We start from the raw sequence: 20,439 nt of genomic DNA, 5'->3' as shown, positions 1-20,439 counted from the left end.
ATGCTAACAAATTTAGTTGAGTTTGGGCACTTTGAGAATTGTCAGCATTAAGGAATGATGCCTCCCCACCCTCACCTCTCATTTGAGAATCAAGAGCGGTCTCCAGAGTTAGATGAGCAGGAGATAATGAATTCCCGCCGAGGGAAGCCGATATTCATGCCTTTGGTGTGGTGCCCACTTCATCCGTTGATGATGGGTTTGCTAAAGTCGTAAAAATGTTGTCAACAAAGCGACTTTTCTTCAACGATGCAGATCCCCTATTCACCACACCACTAGAAGGTGCAGAAGAGACGATCAACAACATAGCAGAGCCACTAGAAACGGTCAAGGAGTATTAGACTATGGTGTCACACATGGAATAAATGTAAGAATATTGAACCATTAATAAGAACATGTGTAACTCCACTAATCACCAATTGGTTTTTTAGATGGAGCCTCATGATTCTTGTCATGGTATCAAGAGCCAATTCCCTAGTGGACATTCGATCCACACCGATCCAAAGAGTGAGCCAAGCCGCACGAGATTCGCATAGTACAAAAAGACACTTGAGATCCAAAAAAATAAGCGAGCTGAAAAATGGGCCACTGTGATCAGGTGATTCAAGATTGGTGGGCGAAAAATCGCCACCATCTTGAGGGGGGATATTAGACTATGGTGTCCCACATGGAATAAATGTAAGAATATTGAACCATTAATAAGAACTTGTGTAACTCCACTAATCACCAATTGGTTTTTTAGATGGAGCCTCATGATTCTTATCAAGGAGGAAAATGTCGCTGAGTCCGTCACAGGAGCTGTCCTCGTAGATTCTGGTGCTGTAGAAGCTGCCGACACAGAAGTTGTCAATGCTGAAGTAGTTACCAGACTAGAAGGTGACCTGCCTGTTACCTTCGGGGACACCTGCAGAATAGGAGCAACAGAAGTATCAATGGGGGCGGGAGATGTGGAGCACTTAGATTGAGATTTGGATTCAGATTGCCTATCCCCTTTAGCTTTGAAGGATCTCGGAAGCACTTTCGGAGCGAAATCCAAATCTGCATCCAGTGATTTCTTGGCAGCAGGGCCAGAACTACTCCTCCTCACAATTTTATCCTAAATTTTTATATCATAGCTAGTAGTGCAGGTAAAGGTAAATTAGTGCTTCAAAATTTCATCAATTGTGGTCGTATCTTATTCTGTCCTTGTTACTAAATGTATGATATTTTTAAGAATAAATGAGTAAAGTGGTATATTTATTATGTAAAGAATGTGGAGTCAGTTTTTAATAGCAAATTGGTTTTTTTGAGTTTGATATATAACGCGTAGCTTAGATTTGAAGCCAAGGAAGGCAGTGAGTTGACTGCGTGGAAAGTAAGCCTAGTTGTGCTCTATAAATATAAACAAGGGGTGATGCTATAAGCCTCTCTCATTCTCTCTTTTATACCTTCTTCATCCTACAATATCATATACATGCAAAATACTAACATGCCATTGCCAGGTACGTCAATGAGAACCTTTTCTCTTTCTATTCTCTTTTTTTTTTTTTTTTTTTTAAAAATCTTTTTTCCTTTTCATTTTTTTATAATGAATATTCTCCAATAATTACTAATTTTGTTTTTTTATTATGAATATTTGCATGCAGGCAGCGCAGATGAGTCTCCAACAGCTTTTAGCATTGATGAGAATTTAGGGGATGCCACTAATACCACTACAAGTAAGAATCATTCTCATATTGATTTAAGTTAATATCACGACCATAATAAATAATAAACATATCACCATAAAATATAAATTTAAACATATTTAATCTCTTATTTCATAAAATTTTAATAGTAACTTTTATTTTTCAAAATCTACCGAAATTCACTTAGATGTTAGTTCATGTTTTTTTTTTAAAAAAAATGAATATTCTACCATCATTCTCACACCTTATGATAATTATTAAATAATTATATTAAAAAGTTTTGAAGAAATAACATAAAATTAATTTGGATTTATTTTATAAACTAGGTACAAACAACGTGCAATACGCACGTTTGCTTCGTTTTATTTATAAAATTTATTAATTATTTTTATTAAATTTGTATTAATGTCATATAAATTTTGAAATAAATATCCTATTTTAATTAAATAATTTATTTATTTTTATTAAGTTTATGTTTGTTCTAGTTTTTGAATTTGGGAGTGACAAGAAGAGATTATATATTATATATTTAATGTAATATTAAATATTATACGTGAATTTTAAATTTAAGTTTCTTGCTAGTTTTTTTTTTTAAAATAATTTGTTGAGTGAGTTTAAGTTTAATTAAATTTTATTTAAGTTATAAAACGTATGATTTTATTATTTTTAAATAATTATCATTATAAAATATCTCAAAAATATCATATTTTAATTTGTTTAATTATTTATTATTTTAAAATAATTATCATTATAAAATATCTAAAAAATATCCTATTTTAATTTTTTTAATTATTTATTTAATTTTAAATGTTTACAAACTACCGTTAAATATAAAAATATTTTGTTAAATATAAGAATATTCTATTAAAGTTAACATTAAAAAAATAAAAAACTGTTAAAACCAAAATATTTCGTTATCTACACATTTATTATATAGAAGAGATATAAATTATTAAATGAAAATTTAAAATAAAAAAGAGCAAAATTATATTTTTGAAAACTATCAAGATGATAGGATCTATTATGAATATTACCTACGCAGATCAATACTCTAATATTTTACCGAAATGGATAAAATCCAAAATCATGTAAAGCTTCTTCAACGTCACTTTATATAAATATTAAAATATGGAATAAAGAACAAAATTGCTCGATGAATTGGAAAGTTAGAAGAGGGTAATAGAGATAATAGCAAGTGTTGATCTCTTTATTAAAAAAAATATCTAATAATGATGAGCTTTATTGAAATAATGATTTGTTTGTATGGTTTGATAGATGATGCAGGTTCTAGTTCTAAAGCAGACTCTAATTTGCTCTCAATCGTTCCAACTGGTAGCTCTCTTTTCAGTACTACTACTAAACCAAACACTTCAACTCCAACACTGTTTGGTACAAATAATGCTACTCTTTTCTCCAAACCCTGTAGTACTACTGCTCAACCAACTGCAACTGCACAATTCGGGTGTGGCAGCAACACTAGTAGTGGTCCTTGTTTCTTCAATACTGCCCCTAAGAGTACTAGTTTTGGTCAATCTTTTTTCAATAATGGCTATGCTCAACATCAAGATCACCCCATGAGTTCCATGGCCGTAGAACATTCTACTCCTTCGCCGTTTGGTTGGGCGGCTTTTGCCCCTCAGCCCCAGCCACTCTTTTCTTTCACTACTACAAAAACACACTTAGACGCAAGACCAACACCTACGCTGCATCTTTGCCAAAACTGTGGACATAAATCGCTGTGGAGGGCTAGCCAACAATGGGGGAGTAATGGGTTGGATTATACTCCCACTCCTTTTTTCCAAGAGAGACCAAATCTTTTTGGAGATTACGTAATGATTCTTCACTCAATATCAGCCATGCCCTTCTACCAACACAAGTCTCACGAGGAATTGAGATGGGAAGACTACCAAGCACAAGGTACGCCCACGCCTCCCTCACACAACTCTCTCTCTCTCTCTCACTCACCAATTAATTTTATTAGATTTTAAGAAATAAATCTCTATTATTGGCTAAAGTCTATGTGAGTTAATTTATTTATTTTTGTTATATGCAGGAAAAAGCAATCAAAAGAAGAGTACAACAAGTGGTGTCATCATAAAAGTGAGGCAGCCAAGCCGCTTCTACATCCTACTAAAGAAAGTGATGTCATTCGTGGCAATTTTAGTTATTGCTCGACTACTCCAACGTTATTTCGAGGAATGACTACATGCCTTGCCACGTGTCCGATGATAAGTACTTTTCATATTGCCGATGTTCTGCCTCCTATGATTTACCTATCAATTTCTAAAGTTACTATTTCGAAATGTTCTTTCTTAGTTTTCATTTTTAAAAGCATTGTTTTTGTTTCTTTTCCTTGTTTGCTGAATACAGCAAAAAGTGCTTGGTAGCTTTAATTTTCTTCTTGTAAGCAAAAACAAATGACAAAGCACGTCTTATTTTGAAGACACAATTTTAGATCTTGAAAAGTGAAAATATGGAAGCAAGGCTAGAAAATCTTGCAGTCTAAAAGTATTCCTTCCACCATCACAGTAAAAACAGCATTATATATCCAGGTTCAGCCAGAAAGAAAAAAAAATAAAAAAATAAAAAGAATCCACCTATTAAGTTAAAAAGGCTAAATCCTTGCAACAACAATTGGAGGGAAAAATCTAAAAATGTACACGGATAGAATCTGGAAATTTAAGTCCATTCTGAAACTTAGCTGGGAACCCCTATCATTCCATATGATTAAAAGAAAAAGAAAAATGAGCTGAAAACCCTATTGAGGTGGTTGACCATGAGGTGGTGGACCTTGTTGAGGTTGTGGCATACCAGATTGATTCCCAGACTGCAATATAACAAAGAAGAAGAAAATTAACTTCTTGTTATGATGTAGAGAATCCCAAATATAAAAAAAAAATAATACAAGGCCAATAAGAAAAGAAATCAGATACAAAAATCCCAGATCCAACAGCACCAACAGTGATTCAAAGTGTCAAATACCATTCATTACTCATTAACGAACGTCATTACAAACTGACTTCTTTTTTAACCGTAAATAGAAGTAACATACGCAACAGCTTTTGCTTGCCATATACCATATAATTAATGAGTCATGTATACATGCAGTTCTACACTTCAAAGTGGTTCTCTAGATAGCCAATTTATTCTTAAAATGTCCACACATTAAAACACAGCAAATCTTTCCTGAAAGGCAAGAGCCAGCTATATTTTAAGCCAACAGATAGAAAAATGGATCTTTTAGTCTGTAACATTTATGATTTTACACAGTTATTCAAATTCCGAGTCTGGCCCTGTGACATTGGCATTTACAATTTAAAAGTACATCTGAAATGAATACAAATTAGTACATCAAGGGTAGAAAAGTAACTGAAAAAAAATGGCTCTTAATGGAAGTGTGTTACACAAAAAGGGAAGGAAAGAAATCTTTCTCTTATAGTGATCCTTGTCAACAGAAGAATCTATTGTCCAGACACATTCATACATAACAGCAAAAAACTCAAGACTAACACCCATTTGTATAAGAATTAACTCCAGTTATGAATTACACTGAAATTTCATTCTACTTATGTGATGGAATATTTGCACATTCCACAACCACTAGTATTTGTATATTACATGATAGTAGTTTCAACTTCAAGGAAACTACAAGAACATCATAAATGTCAACTAAAGAGGTTACAAAACAATGATGCAAAAATAAGATATCTCTAAAACAAACAATAAATAAAAAAGCAAAATCATGAAACAATGAACAGTTTGTATTACCTGGTAAGGATTATACCCCTGCATCATATGCATTTGCCCAGCTTGCGCTCGATTAAAAGCACCACCCTGTGGATACATCGGCCCCCCACTTGGATTTGATGGGCCCTGCATGTTTGGCATGCCATTTGGGAAACCACCCTGTTGAGGACCGCTTGTTGGCAAAGATCCTGAGTGCATCGGATTCATGCCCATATAATGCCCTTGTGGCATAGGAACCATCTGATTCATCGTACCTTGCATTCCCTAAAAGTCCAGAAAAAATGTCAATAATACATGTACAACTCACTGCAAAATCGATCATTTTCAAGAACCTAAGAATTAGAGTCACGAAACTGATGTTTATCTAGTTATAGCAGATTTTACATTATTTGAATCCCCATTGAACAAAATTAACTTCATCTACAAAATATGAACGCCAATGTTTTATCAAAATAACTTGAGATTTAATCCAGACAGGTTTATTAAAAATTAATGGCATTGGAAGAGAGTGCTAATCACAATGTTTCTTTTTTAGGACAAGAAATGGAAAGCTTCATTCATATAGATATAAAAAATACAAACAATGAGTAGAAAAGTGACAAGAAAAAAAGGACAAGCAGCGGGGCCAAGAAAAAAAAAGAGCTAGAACAAATTACATCAGATAAAATGCTTAATGCTTAAACTCTTTGCCTTATTTTATACTACATGTATATACATATATCTTTTATAATAGAATTAAACTTTTATTGTAGAGAAAATACTGAATTACACAACTGAAAAACAAAAACTAATCAAAGAGAGTGGAAAGTTCTTCATTATCTTCTACACTGAAGCCCAGATAAACTTAATTTAAAAAGGCAAAGGGCAAAGATTGTCATATGCAATATCGATCATAAAGCAAGAGACCATGCATAAATCAAGGTTCCACTATATTATACACTTGACAGAATACCTTCTAAAACCAATAAGACTAGATCTACAGCTGTAACTGTGCCTATTACCTTCATTAGATAGAAGGATTGGGTATTTATCACCCAATTCAGATTTTTGTGTATTTCCTAGACTATATTTTTAGTTATTTTAATAACTAGGATTCAGGAATTTCTTTTTCTGGTTTTACTTTGGATAAATGTACATATCTGGAGAATTTTTCCAGCCACAGAAATAAGTAAAGAACAAAGAAGCCTATTCCAGTCATTTTTCTCTCCGTTTACCTTCAAACATGGGCTTAGAAAACTAAAACAAACAATATTTATAATCAGAAAAATTCTTTTTGCATAAAAATGCTTACCATGGGGCCAGGCATCGAATGTGAGGGAACCGAGGACGGCATTGGCAAGGATCCAGGTATTGAACCATGTGGGGGCATTTGAGGTGGTGGGCGAGTCAAATGGGGATGTGGGAGCAATGGTAAATGAGAAGGAGGTTGTAGTTGTTGCATATTAGGTGGCATAGCCATAGGGGGCATTTGTTGAGGGAGTGCTTGGTGGTGTTGTTGATGTTGTTGTTGAGGTATATGTTGAGGATTTTGTTGATATGATTGTTGCTGATTCGCAGCCATAAGGGATGGATGGGGTCCGGGTGGAAGAGGAGGAGCCCCTAGAGGCATTGAAATTGGGTGATGCTTTTGATCTCCCTGTGCTGATGGATCAAGTGATGGAATGGATAATGGCATTGCAACTCCAACACCCGGAATGGTACCCTCATTTCTTGTCAACCCCGGAGGAAATGGTCCAGGAGTTGTTGGACCTTCAGAAACTGGAAAGTTACCAGTAAAGCGGCCAGCAAGAGCAGGATTTTGCTCCCCATAACCTGAAAAGCATACAAAAATGTAAATATTATATTTGACTGGTTCAAAATCAGCAGATCCTTTAAAAGAAGTCTTCATCTCCCAATTGATTCAGAATCTTCAGTTTATTGCTGAAATTAAACTCAAGAGCAGCTAAAAATGAAGTATTTATATATGACTCGGTAGGGTGTGTGCAACCTTGATTCTGACCCATATTAAATTTATTATCACGAGCAGTGTCTCCTGGTCGATTTCTGCACCAGAACTTTGTTGTGTGATCATTGCTACCACTGCACAAAATCACATATGTTGACAAATAATTACACTAAAACTTAGTAAATGATAAATTACTAGCTTGTATAAAGCATGTCAATGTAAGGTGATAGAGTATTTCAACACTGCAGAGATGGGCAAGCAACATAGAAGATTAAATTGCTACACTGACGGTGCATTAAAGCAAACAAAATGAAAGACAGAGTTTACCTGCAAAGAAGATATCCAATAGGATGCCATGCAAGATCCCACACACTGTTATCATGTGCACTAGGAATTTCAATCTGTGGAGTTTCATGCCTGTAAGTCAGAATAAGTTTTGAGTCATTAGATAAAAAGGCTTACCCAAACTGAGTAGGACTAACACTCAGAAGATCACAGTGAAAATTTTGGACATCTGATCATTCAAATAAGGTATATTAAATGAGTCAATTAATTATTCTGTCTCAAACATCATTTTAGAATCTCAAGAAAGCTGATAGTTCATTAAGCATTCAACTTCTATTTAATTTATAGTTGTATCAGACAAAAAAGGAGTTTCTTGCTTAGCTAGCAGTTTTTAACATTCAACTAGCCAAACTGCTATTACCTAATAAAAAAACCAAAAGCAATGCAGACAGTAGGCTGTTTGTTCTAGTATATTACTCAGGAAACTACTATAAAGTAACAAAACTCCATTTTTGAATTGATACCTTAACAATAAAGTGAAAAGATTTCTTAACAAGCATAGTTTTGATGGGAAAATGAATTTACCCCACAAGCCAATGAAACATGGATCCATCGTAACTTCCACTCACAAAGTATTCTTCATGAAAAGGATGCCAAGCCAAAGCTAGAGATATAAGCAAAACAAGCACATTACAATCATATACACACATATATAAGAATTAACAGGAAGAATTAAGTTAATTGATACACCTGTGGAAGCATTAGCAAATAAAGGCCTGACTATGTTGATCAATGTCCACCCTTAGAAAGGCTAAGACATTATGAAAATATGCTATGATGCTATCATATGAATTGTTCAATTCAGAAAATCCAATATGCAACTTAAATTTTATAAAGATAATTTCGGTTATGCAGCATATAATTTTTAAAGCAAGTATCCAAAAAGATCTAAAAAGGGGATGCTTGATCATTATCCTTACTACACCCAATAGAGCTTCCATTGTTAAGGGTTAAAACTAATGCTATGATGACTGCCATCATGCAAACTAAAATAAGTTCCCAAACAATGCAATGTGTGGCGGGCTGCCCCATGACACACCCGCATAGGTCTAAATTGTAGCCATGACCATGCTGTGGTGATAACTAGATCATTAGCAAACCCTAGCACCAAGCATCTCATTTGGCATAGGATAATGGGTAGTGAGTGGTATTTTCGTAATAATGTTAAATAATGCTCAGAAGAAAAATGTCACTAACTAGTCACATCCTTTCGATGTCCACGGAAAGATTGAAGCTCCTTCATAGCCCTTATGTCATAAAGCTACAAAAAGAGGGGGAAAAAAGGAACAAGACAATAGTGTCAATACAAAAAGATTTAAAAATTAAAAGAGAAAGTGGAATCAAGCCTTTTCTCAACTCTTGAATATAAGCTAAGGAAAAGATAAGTTCCCACCTTGATGATCTGATCCTTTGAAGCAGTCAGTACCCAATTACCATTTTGGTTCCATTTGACACAAAGGACAACATTTTTATGGCCATGACTGCAACAAAAATTATTCACTGCCTAAAAAATCCTATATCAAAATATATGTAACTAACGAATCAATTTGTTTACTTACAAAGAACAGAGCTCCCTCCCTGATTTAGCATCCCATAGTTTGACAAGACTGTCTTTCCCACCTGGGTACAGGAAAGTTTCACAATGATGTTATTTGAACTTGCAGTAAGACCTGTACATATACTTTCACAAGAGAATTGTTGTAAGCACCTGAAACGAGTAAAGATTTTGTAGGGTGCCAGTCAACACTCTTCACATCCCAACCATGGCCTGCCTGAGTTCAAACCCACAGAATTTCTAAAGTTACTTCATGCAGAGTGCACACTTAACAGATAGTAAAGCATAAGGGAAAAAAAAACCCTCCTTGCTCTAAACAAGCAATGTGTCCATGCAACCATGACTGAAATATTTAAAGTGGACATTCACATACTAGTATCTCTCATTCAAGCAAAATGCAATAATACCTCCTGATTCATTGTTTGGTGATTGTAAACTAGATAGTGACAGTGTTTAAAGAAATTTGAGACATTTTACATGGTTAGTTTTTCATCATTTGCACAATAGAAGGTGCAATCTTTGAATTCATGGAAACAGGATATAATGTTTTATTTGTGCTAAATGGAGAAATTTTTGGTATTATCATAGATATCTACTATTAAAATACTGATAGATCTTGAAGTGCTCGTTTCATCATAATAACTGTTGGAAATTAGAATTATGTTGATTCTACTAATCAAATTCACAGGGATGATTGAGCAGATTCGTACTAGGATGACACCGGGAAAAGTCAGATTCCCTGGTTTTATTTCATTTGTGTTTTTATGGTACATTATTATCCTGGTTAGCTCTACAATTTTACATATAAATAATTTAGATATTACTCATTTCAATATAGAGAAGAAATATTTCATTCCTAATTTATTCTATTCCATAAAAACTATCACCTCACAGTGTAAATCGTAATAAAAAAAGTGCAGAGATCTTAAGATAGGACATCATTTCCTTTATGAATCTAAAGTAGAACGGTCAAACATAAGAGTTCCTTGTAACTTTTAAAAAATAAATATATAATTAACATCTGATTTGATTCTGTTTTCTAAACAAAATATATCAGTCTCCATAACCAGCAAACCACAAACATAATCTTACTATTAACTGATTTACAGAATGCATATTTAAAAATTTAAAAATAAATAAATCAAAGTGATTCATGTAACTCAATAATTTAATCTTAAGAAGTGGCAGAAACAACATATAGTGGCTCCAGTAAAATATTACTAAACCACCTTAGGAAAAAAAACAACACCCAGTTGCGATTGACAATATCATGGTGATAGGCCACCCTTGACCTATGTGTACGCAAGGAAGAGAGAAAAGGCAAAAGGGACTGCCAGGTCAGCTGAGGATAGTGCTAATACATGGGGAAATTAATAGGTGGTTATGTGGGTAAAGATAGACTAAGGTGTGGTGCGGAATTGTAAGTGTGCACTTGCTAGTATTAGAATAATAGTCTAGGAGAGTTTAGAGGGAGGATGTCAATTAGCTGAAGTATATTGTAAAGGGAGAGAATACAGGCTCTCAATTCCTGTTATTACCCATTCAATGAAATTCTTCCATTTCTACTCAATTTCTTCTGTTCTGTGTTGTTGAATCTGTACGATTACCCTATCAATTGGTATCAGAGATAACGATCCTTCATGCGGTGGCCGATGCTTTGGAGGGTAAGTTCTCCAAGTTCCAACAAGAGATCCAGTCGAAAGTGGCAGCACTGAAGGTTGATATGGGGTCAATGAAGGAGGAGATGGCACGGTTACCTGCGATGGAGAAGGCGTTGCAACTAATTGTGGCCCAGTTGAGCCAGCTGACTCACAAGAGCATGGGCGTCGATCAGACGCGGCGGGCAATTGACGGAGACACGGCATCGAGAGGAAAGCCTTTGCCCGCAGGAGGTCCGAACTTCACCTTCTCACCCGGTTGCTCAAAATGACCACTTAGTTTTGGGTCCCTGGGTCGGCAGAGATTACCGACCACCGCGAATGGAACTGCTCCTATTTTCCAACGAAAATCCAGAAGGATGGATATACAGGGTTGAACGCTACTTTCTGTTGTCCAAGATGACCAAGGCTCACATGTTGGAGACTACAATTATTGCAAAGGAAGGGGACGCATTAATGTGGTTTAAGTGGGAAAATCAGCAAAGGCCGATTACAACATGGGCAACTTTGAAGATGCTAATCTTAGGCCAATTCTGTGCTCAGCCAGTAGGTTCGTTGTCAGAGGAATTTTTGTCAGTCAAGCAGGACACAATCGTGAAGGACTATCGTCTCAAATGGGAAGCACTTGCTTCTTAGGTACCCAATACACCTAAGCATATTTTAGAAGGTAACTTTGTGAAGGGTTTGTAAGAAGAAATTAGAAGTGCAATCCATATTTTGAAGCCCACAGGTTTGGCCCAAGTCATGGATTTAGCCCAAATAATTGAGGAAAGCCACCAAATGTTGGGTGGGTCAAACTTGGGTAGTCGCTCATCTGCAAACCCACCCTATTTGAGCCCAATAATCCCATTTCATTCATCCATTTCTGCTTGGACACCTAAACTGCCATCAACGTTTAGTTCAAGCTCATCTGTAGCGTCTGTGTCTGCTGCGACACCAAGTAATGCAGCTACTCCAGCAAAGACTCCCAACATACAGCGGATTACTGAGGCTGAATACCAAGATAGAAAAGCAAGAGGTGTTTGTTTCAAGTGTGAAAAGAAGTGGCATAAGGGCCATGAGTGTGAGCAAAAAGCCCTACAAATGATATTAATTATTGACGAGGCAGAAGGAAGCCCACCAATGGAGTCTCCCCCTACAACCCCGACGCCCTTAGAGGATATTGCAAGTGAAGAAATGTTGGCAACATTATCCCTCAATTCGTTGGTCGGCATTACATCAGCCAACACAATGAAGTTGGCGGGTAGGATTGGGCAACAAGCAGTGACTATTCCCATTGACAGCGACGCAACGCATAATTTCATCTCCGTTGACATAGTAAAGGCAGCCAATATTCTGATCACAGCCTCTTCTTGCTACGGAGTGGTGTTGGGTACAAGAGGTAAGGTACGAACGAGTGGTATTTGTAGCTAGGTGGAGCTCGATTTGGGGACTTTGAGGGTTGTTACTGATTTTCTTCCTTTGGATTTGGGCGAGGAGGATGTAATATTGGGGATCAAATGGTTAGAGACATTGGGGAATATGCAAGTCAATTGGTAAACGATGGTGATGAAGTTTGAAGTTGGGGGTTCTTGGATTACACTACAAGGCGATCCAAGCCTTTGCAAGTCTCAAATCTCCCTCAAGGCCATGATCCACACGGTGCAGCAAGAAGGGGAGGGACTTTGGGTTGAGTTTGGTGCCTTTGCAGTAGAGGAGGAGCCCAAAATTAGCCCCGTACCACCACCCGTCCTCACCATCTTGGAAAAGTTTGAAGTTGTCTTTGATATGCGGCAAGGCTTGCCACCCATTCGGTCCAAAGAGCATGCTCTATGTTTGAAGGAAGGCATGGGCCCTATTAGTGTAAGGCCATACCGTTATGCTCTTGGCACAAAAAGATGAAATTGAGAGGTTGATGGCTGAAATGTTCAAGTTGGCATTGTCCAACCTAGCACTAGTCCCATCTCAAGTCCGGTGCTCTTGGTGAAGAAAAAAGATGGGAATTGGCGGTTTTGTGTGGATTACCGGGCTTTGAATCGAGCTACAGTTGCTGATAAATTTCCAATAACGGTCATAGATGAGTTGCTAGATGAGCTTTCAAGTGCCAAGGTGTTTTCCTAGTTGGATCTCAAATCTGAATATCATCAAATTCTCGTTTGTGCTAAAGCTGTGGAGAAAACAGCTTTTCGCACACATGAAGGACACTATGAGTTCTTGGTCATGCCTTTTGGCTTGACAAATGCCCCCACCACTTTCTAAGCCTTAATGAACGAGGTATTCTGTGATTTCTTGTAAAAGTTTGTCCTAGTTTTCTTTGACGATATTTTGGTGTACAGTGCTACCCTTGAAGAACATGAGCACCACTTGGAGATGGTTTTTGACCGTTTACTTCAGCACAAACTCTATGCAAATCGCAAGAAGTGCTTATTTGCTCAAAGTCGTTTGGAGTACTTGGGTCACATTATTTCTGCAGATGGAGTGGCAGTCGATCCCCAAAAGATAGTGGCTATGACGGAGTGGCCCATTCCTACTTTGCGGGATTTGAGAGGATTTTTGGGTCTAACCGGGTATTATCAGAAGTTTGTACAAGGGTATGGACAAATTGCAAAGCCTTTGACAGATCAATTGAGAAAAGACACTTTTGGCTAGTCGGATATGGCACGAGGTTTTTATTCGCTTGAAAGAAGCAATGTGCTCGGTATCGGTTTTAGCACTGCCTAATTTTTCTGTACCATTTGTATTGGAAGTTGATGCTTCGGGCAGCAGGTTAGGGGTTGTGTTGATGCAAAACCAACGACCCATTGCTTTCTATAGCCAAGTCCTTTCTACTAGAGCACGCACCAAGTCCATCTATGAGCGGGAATTGATGGCAATCGTGCTAGCAATACAAAAATGGTGTCCTTATTTGTTGGGTTGCGAGTTTTCAATTCGCACGAACAAGCGTAGCTTCAAGTATTTGCTAGAACAAAAATTGGTGGCTTTCGAACACCAAAAATGGTTAACTAAACCGTTGGGGTACGACTTTGATATTGTGTATAAGCCCAGTTTAGAAAACAAAGCTCCAGATGCCCTCTCTAGGATGTATCCTTGGCTGCCATCTCCATTCCCACACTTATTTCTATTTTGGATTTACAATCCCATGTTGAGTCAAATCCGATTTTGGCCAAAGTGATTCAAGAAGCGACACAGGGGGTTATTCTTTAGTTCAAGGTTGTTTGAAGTTTCGTCGACGTTTGGTCATCCCTGCATCTTCACCATTTATTCCACTACTACTTCATGAGTACCACGGCAGCACCATGGGAGGACATTATGGGGTATTTAAAACATTTCAGCGGCTGGCTAAGGATCTATATTGGGCTGGGATGAGAAGGGATGTTCAGAAATATGTTTCAGAATGTGCTATCTGCCAACAGAGTAAGTATTTGGCTCAGTCACCTGCTGGTTTACTTCAGCCTCTGCCCATTCCGGAGCAGATTTGGGAGGACATATCCATGGATTTCATCGAAGGCCTCCCAATATCGAATGGGTTTGATACAGATTTTGTGGTGGTTGACAGGCTTACGAAATACAATCATTTTATTCCTCTTCACCATCCGTTCTCAGCCACCACGGTTGCTACAATATTCATTAAAGAGGTAGTAAGGCTACATGGTATTCCAAGGTCTATTGTGTCCGATTGAGACAAGGTGTTTATGAGCATTTTTTGGAAAGAGCTATTCCGTCTACAAGGAACCCAACTCAAGCATAGTGCCACGTACCATCCGCAATATGATGGACAAACAGATAGATGCTTGGAAACATACCTGCGATGCTTTGTGAGCACCAAACCCAAACAGTGGGTAGGGTGGCTGCCTTGGGCAGAATTTTGGTGCGACACTTCCTATCATACAGCGGCTGGGATGACTCCATTTTTAGCAGTTTATGGCAGGGACCCTCCTCTAGTAATTAAATTCGAGCATGGTAGTACTAAAGTCTCAGCAATAGAAGATAGCCTTAAGGCTCGAGATGAGGTATTAGAATTGCTCAAGCTAAACCTCCAATGAACACAACAAAAAATGAAGGTACAAACAGATCAGAAGCGTCGCGATGTTCATTTTGATGCGGGTGACTTAGTCTATGTCAAGCTGCGTCCATATCGACAAAGATCCTTGGCTAAGGGTCGCAATGAAAAGCTCGCCCCTCGTTTCTTTGGACCATTTCCAGTGTTAGCAAGAGTTGGGACAGCAGCATATAGGCTTCAATTACCTCCAGATGCCACCATTCATCCAGTTTTCCATGTGTCCTTGCTTCGGGCTACCTTGGGACCGCATCAGCAAGCTTCTGTGCTACCTCCTAAGTTGAACACAGACCTTGAATGGACCCTCACTCCTGGGAAAGTATTGGATATACGCCCGGGCACTCACAAGACCCATCCGCAAGCTTTGATTAAGTGGGTTAATCTCCCAGAATTTGAGGCAACTTGGGAAGATTTTACAATTATGCAAGAACAGTTTCCTGACTTTCACCTTGAGAACAAGGTGAATCTTTGGGCATGGGGTATAGATAGGCCAACCTTGACCTATGTGTACGCAAGGAAGAGAGAAAAGGCAATAGAGACTGCTAGGTCAACTGAGGATAGTGCTAATACAAGGGGAATTAATAGGTGGTTATGGGGGTAAAGATAGACTAAGGTGTGGTGCAAAATTGTAAGTGTGCACTTGCTAGTATTAGAATAATAGTCTAGGAGAGTTTAGAGGTAGGATGTCAATTAGCTGAAGTATATTGTAAAGGGAGAGAATACAGGCTCTCGAAAATCCTGTTATTACCCATTCAATGAAATTCTTCCATTTCTACTCAATTTCTTGTGCTGTGTTGTTGAATTTGTAAGATTACCCTATCACATGGTCATGCATGTTGGTACTCAAAGCACTTTACCAGTTAATGAGCGTTCTTCTTGACACCGAGCAAAGTCCCATACTTTGACAGTAGTGTCATCTGAACAGGAGCAGAATTTCAAGTCTGTCCTACAAAAGCTGTTTAAAAAAGGTCATCTATAAAATGATCATGAACAATGCTCAAACAGATATAACATATAGAAACGTACCTTAAGTCCCGAACTGACTCTTTATGAGCAGTTTTATTTGCCTTCACATTATTCATGTTGTTCTGCCAATACCTACAAAGTAATCCAATACAAGAGCATTAAAACCTTTCTTTGTTTTAGGAAACAGAAGCCAGCAATAAAAAAGAAATCAATATGACTAAATGACTAAATGTAATGCTTTAGCATGAGAATACAATTACTTTATTGCGCCTCCATCATCACCTGAGACCATCCAGTTATCGTTGTGACTCCATACCATTGATCTGATTGCTTGGTCATGGGCCTACATTATTTTTAAAATGAAGAGTAAACTAAAGGCCATCAAGATGGTTTACTGAATGAAAAAAAAAATGTAATATCTTAACACTCTGAAGTTGAGTACCTGAAGAATCATTTCAAAATTAAATGATTGTCCATTCCACAGTGTGAATTCCCCACTTTGAGATCCAGTAATAAGTCGCCTTCCTGTAGGAGTCCACTTTTTGAAAAGAAAAAAAAAAGAACGATCAGCAAATACCAAGCTCCCATGTACTTGTCACATGGATCAAAAGAACTCAACCACTCAACAAAAGAACAAAAGTAGAAACAACAATAAAATTATTTCTTTGGCACATCAATACATACTACACTTTTGATAAATGTTCATTAAAGTTGACCAATCAAATTTCTTCTTTTTTATTTATTTAATAAATTGTATTGTGCATTTATTGAATATTATCGACTTTTATAGCTTTTACTTCCAAATAGTATTGCATATAGCGCTTTTCATTAGAGCATAATGCTAAATATTGTGTCAAATATAGCATTTAGTCTCTTTTTGTTCTAACTTTGGCATTGAAATTAGCTCTTGCGTTGGAAATAGTCTCAAAAAGACCAAATTATAACTCAATAGGACATACAAGTCAAAGCAAGCTCAAATCATCATACTCAAGAAAACATACATCTGCTGAAGTACCACATACAAGTCCAACATTTTACAAAGATTACACAATGAGCCCTATTCAGCTAACATGATGTGAGAAAGACACTTTAACATAAACTTACAAGGACGCGGTTAATGGAACAACGATTTTTGTTTAGAGAAGTATGTACAAACTTTGCAGCAAAACTAGTGGATGGATTGTCTGCATATGCCCCCGTTGGCAACATCTACACCATTGGAAAAAGTAAGACATGAACAAACCATATTAGAATAATAATTAGACATACAAAGAAATGGCTGCTTCCAAGTTGTTCCAACGTTTATTTCATATATAACAAAAAATGAGTAAACATTATCATATTAAAAAAAAAAAAGATTACTGACATCTATAGCTGCTGCTGGAGTTGCCTGCAATATTGTCCTATCCCTCGAATCCCGTTGCCACATACGAATCTGCAGAAATAGTGACACAAAAAGTTGAAGTATAAACCAAACAATCATAAAAGATATCCACAGGAGCTCCAATCATTTAAAACACTGTTTTGATTTAGAAAGGATGTGAAATAAACTTAAATTACATGTTGCATTATGGGTTCATAATGTAACGAAATATAAAGATGTTCCTTTCTCAGTACTGAAGTTTTGTTATGTAACTTTGTGTGTATCTTCAAAGGTTATTTGAGGAGATATTTTTTCTACCCTTTCTTGTATTACTTAACCTTTTTTTTTCATAATACAAGTAGCTTTGTTTTTTTTTTTTAAAAAAAAAAGTTCTGTTTTCTGATTTAAGTAAAGATTGGAGTTCCATGAAATAATTCAGGATGATAGCATCTTTTGTAATTTTCTATTATATCAATATGATATGACCCGCATTTCTTCTCCAAGAAGTTGAAAAAAAAAATCCAATCACATAGGAAAATCTAACTCTTTAAATGAAAATAGGTAACCTTCCAGAAGCACACATCCAGTCCCTATATATGGCACAGTAAATTCTCTAGGAAAAAATACATGGGAGCTAAGAAAATATGAAATATTGGCAGCACGTCAATTCTTCAAAATATTTAAATTTGTTCAGATGAATACAGTAAAAAATTCTCAATGGGAATGTAAACTTCAGCAGTAAGTTCCACCCAATCACCATGAAAACAATTTTCTAGCGAATGTCATTACATCTAAAGAAACAAGGATGACATTATTAATCAAATTAAAATGCTACAGAAGATGGTAAGGTATCAATTTATATTACCTGTTCTAGCTCTTTTTTTTTGGTTCTCTTACTATGCTTTTATTCTTTATGAGGATAACTCACCACTCTTCTGTAATTCCTTTTTTCAATCAACAAAGGATTTTGTTTCTTATCAAAAACAAAATCACGACCAGCCTAACAGATACTCCAAGATGTTATTAATAATTATCAATAATAAAAACTCAGGCATCCTCCACAATTATAATCTTTGTATTAATCAATTGGATAAAATAAAAAGTATGAGGTTCATGTTAACATCATATTGATGAAAACATGAGACCTAAAAACAGCTGCAGATCGTACAAATAAAACAGAAGAAAGCAGCAACATTACAAAAAATTGTTCCAATCTCTAATAAACGTAAGGCAGTAACTCCCTCAAAGCCTTTGACTTTATAAACCTATGTTTCCACCCAGAAATCGAATGTTTACTTTTCCCAAAGCATTTCTTCTGTTGCTTCTTTTTCTTCAAAAATTCTGTTGTTCCTTTCTAACCACACAGCCCAAAGTGCCAACTATCACTACAGTAGTGATAATTTTAAATAGAACCATCACATTACAGCTGATCCTAGCCATACCATGATGGATTAAAGGGAGAATCTAGTATCAGTTGTCATGAAATCTGATATACCTTTCAAAGAACAGAGATAGTGAACCCACACGAGCTAACAAGATGGAAACTGTAAATCCACACCCAACTTACCCCTCCCAGAAAAAAAAAGGATATGCAAGAAGATTACGGAGGTATGGAATCTTTTTTTTAGTGGTGAGGGTGTAGAATCATCGAATGGAGACAAAATATGTATTATAAGATTCAAGAAAAATGTGACAATACATTTAAATGGAACACTAGAAAGAGAAAGAAGGGGGAAAAAAAACATATACATCTTCTCTCCCTCCTCCCCAACTTTCACAGCAAATATGTATTCATTATCAACAAAGATGAAATGATTCAAAGGGTGCGGTGCATCAACAAACAAAGTTAGGAATCTCAACAAAACTGCTGCTTTGCAAAAGCTAATGTAAAAAGAAAATGAAACAACCAATTGTAAAAATATCTGACCAAAAACAGAACCCTAACATTACAAGGGAAAGAAGAAAAATAGCAACCATTACCTGCATATACCGGACGACAGTGCTAGTGTAGTCGACCGCCCTCCTCTGTGTAAGTTTTCTCATCCTTTTTGCGGCAAAACCATCAGCATGAGCTGCAATCAACATTTCTTTAATAGCAGACAAGGAAACTATTCTTGAAAAATAATGAAAAATGCTTGTAATTTATGGTCGCTTAATAAAAATTTATGGTAGCTGAATGACTACTAAGGTTATTTTGCAAATAAATTTTTTCGAAGAGTTAGTTTACCGATAAATTTTTCCATTAAAGTCACATTTTTACAAATGACTCCTGCTTCATATTGAGTTTAAACTTCAAAACATTAACATATCCTAGTACCATCGTCAACAAGGAACAAATTACGATCATAGTTCACACAACCAATAGGCCAAGAATTCTAGAGTTTTAACAAAACAATTGACTCGCTCACTCAAACCTTCTACGTTGCCTATAAATTTCTACAATTACTTACTAGAGAAAAACATTAGCAAAAAGGAATTAGAAGAATACCGTCATAAGGAGGAATGGGAGGACCAGGGGCAGAAGGATGGTGATAGTCAGGAGGAGCGAGATTAGTGGAAGAAGCAGAAGGCTGCCTCATCATTGGGTTTGGAGGCCCCCTGTTAAAATCTCCACCGCCATGTTGTTGTTGTTGCTGCTGCTGCAGCTGCTGTTGCTGCTGAGGATCGCCATACATCATTGTCGCCTAGAACAACGAAACCCTAACTTCTGAATTAACCCTAAGTAAGTGAAGACAGGGAGACGTAAACAAAGAGGATGCAGAACCCTAAACCCCTTAATGAAACTTGGTTTGGAGGAAAAATAGGCGGGAGAAATCCAATTCAATTCAATTCAAACCCAACCCATTCCCAGAAAACAGAGAGTGGGAGTGGAGAGTGTGGAGGAGGAGGAGGAAGAAGTAGTTGCATTAGCAGCAGAAGCAGAATATGAATCAGATATCGAAACTGTTCAAGAGTGGTGGAGTGGGTTGGGGTTGAAACGCATGCCGTTTGTGCGTTGATCACAATTCTAAGGTGGTGGTGTTTCTAAATAGTTTGTCATTTTTAGGATATGCAACTATTATTATTAGGTTAGTATAAATACTCATTTGTTACTTATGTTTTGCTCGGTGGGAAATTTTAGGGTATATGCCTAATAATATGGGTTAATTAAAAAAAATAC

At 36.7% G+C, this 20,439-nt stretch overlaps 2 protein-coding genes across 3 annotated transcripts; one reads left to right on the top strand and one right to left on the bottom strand.

The window, feature by feature from the left end:
- The first annotated feature begins 1,277 nt into the window (after window positions 1-1,277).
- Window positions 1,278-4,113, top strand: LOC133798720 (nuclear pore complex protein NUP98B-like). Of its 2 annotated transcripts, none has more exons than XM_062237173.1 (4): window positions 1,278-1,478; window positions 1,623-1,694; window positions 2,949-3,581; window positions 3,718-4,113. In XM_062237173.1, exons 1-4 carry the CDS (start codon window positions 1,451-1,453, stop codon window positions 3,864-3,866), a joined length of 882 nt encoding a protein of 293 aa, XP_062093157.1. In that variant the 5' UTR covers window positions 1,278-1,450; the 3' UTR covers window positions 3,867-4,113. The 2 variants fall into 2 exon arrangements, with proteins under 2 accessions (XP_062093157.1, XP_062093156.1); XM_062237172.1 differs by having other exon boundaries at window positions 1,280-1,478; window positions 2,940-3,581.
- Window positions 4,114-4,159: 46 nt separating this feature from the next.
- LOC133798719 (flowering time control protein FY) lies at window positions 4,160-20,325 on the bottom strand. Its single transcript, XM_062237171.1, has 18 exons — window positions 19,768-20,325; window positions 19,260-19,351; window positions 17,283-17,351; window positions 17,021-17,125; window positions 16,359-16,454; window positions 16,177-16,259; window positions 15,977-16,048; window positions 15,808-15,905; window positions 9,410-9,469; window positions 9,261-9,321; window positions 9,095-9,182; window positions 8,899-8,962; window positions 8,227-8,305; window positions 7,684-7,773; window positions 7,399-7,490; window positions 6,703-7,223; window positions 5,433-5,675; window positions 4,160-4,491 (listed from the first exon to the last, which is right to left on the bottom strand). Exons 1-18 carry the CDS (start codon window positions 19,955-19,957, stop codon window positions 4,423-4,425), a joined length of 2,172 nt encoding a protein of 723 aa, XP_062093155.1. The 5' UTR covers window positions 19,958-20,325; the 3' UTR covers window positions 4,160-4,422.
- Window positions 20,326-20,439: the final 114 nt, after the last annotated feature.

The sequence above is a fragment of the Humulus lupulus genome, chromosome 8 (genome assembly GCF_963169125.1).
Source record: "Humulus lupulus chromosome 8, drHumLupu1.1, whole genome shotgun sequence".
Classification (NCBI taxonomy): domain Eukaryota; kingdom Viridiplantae; phylum Streptophyta; class Magnoliopsida; order Rosales; family Cannabaceae; genus Humulus; species Humulus lupulus.
Note: the sequence above shows the minus strand (reverse complement) of the source record. Positions and strands in the feature narration are given on the sequence as shown.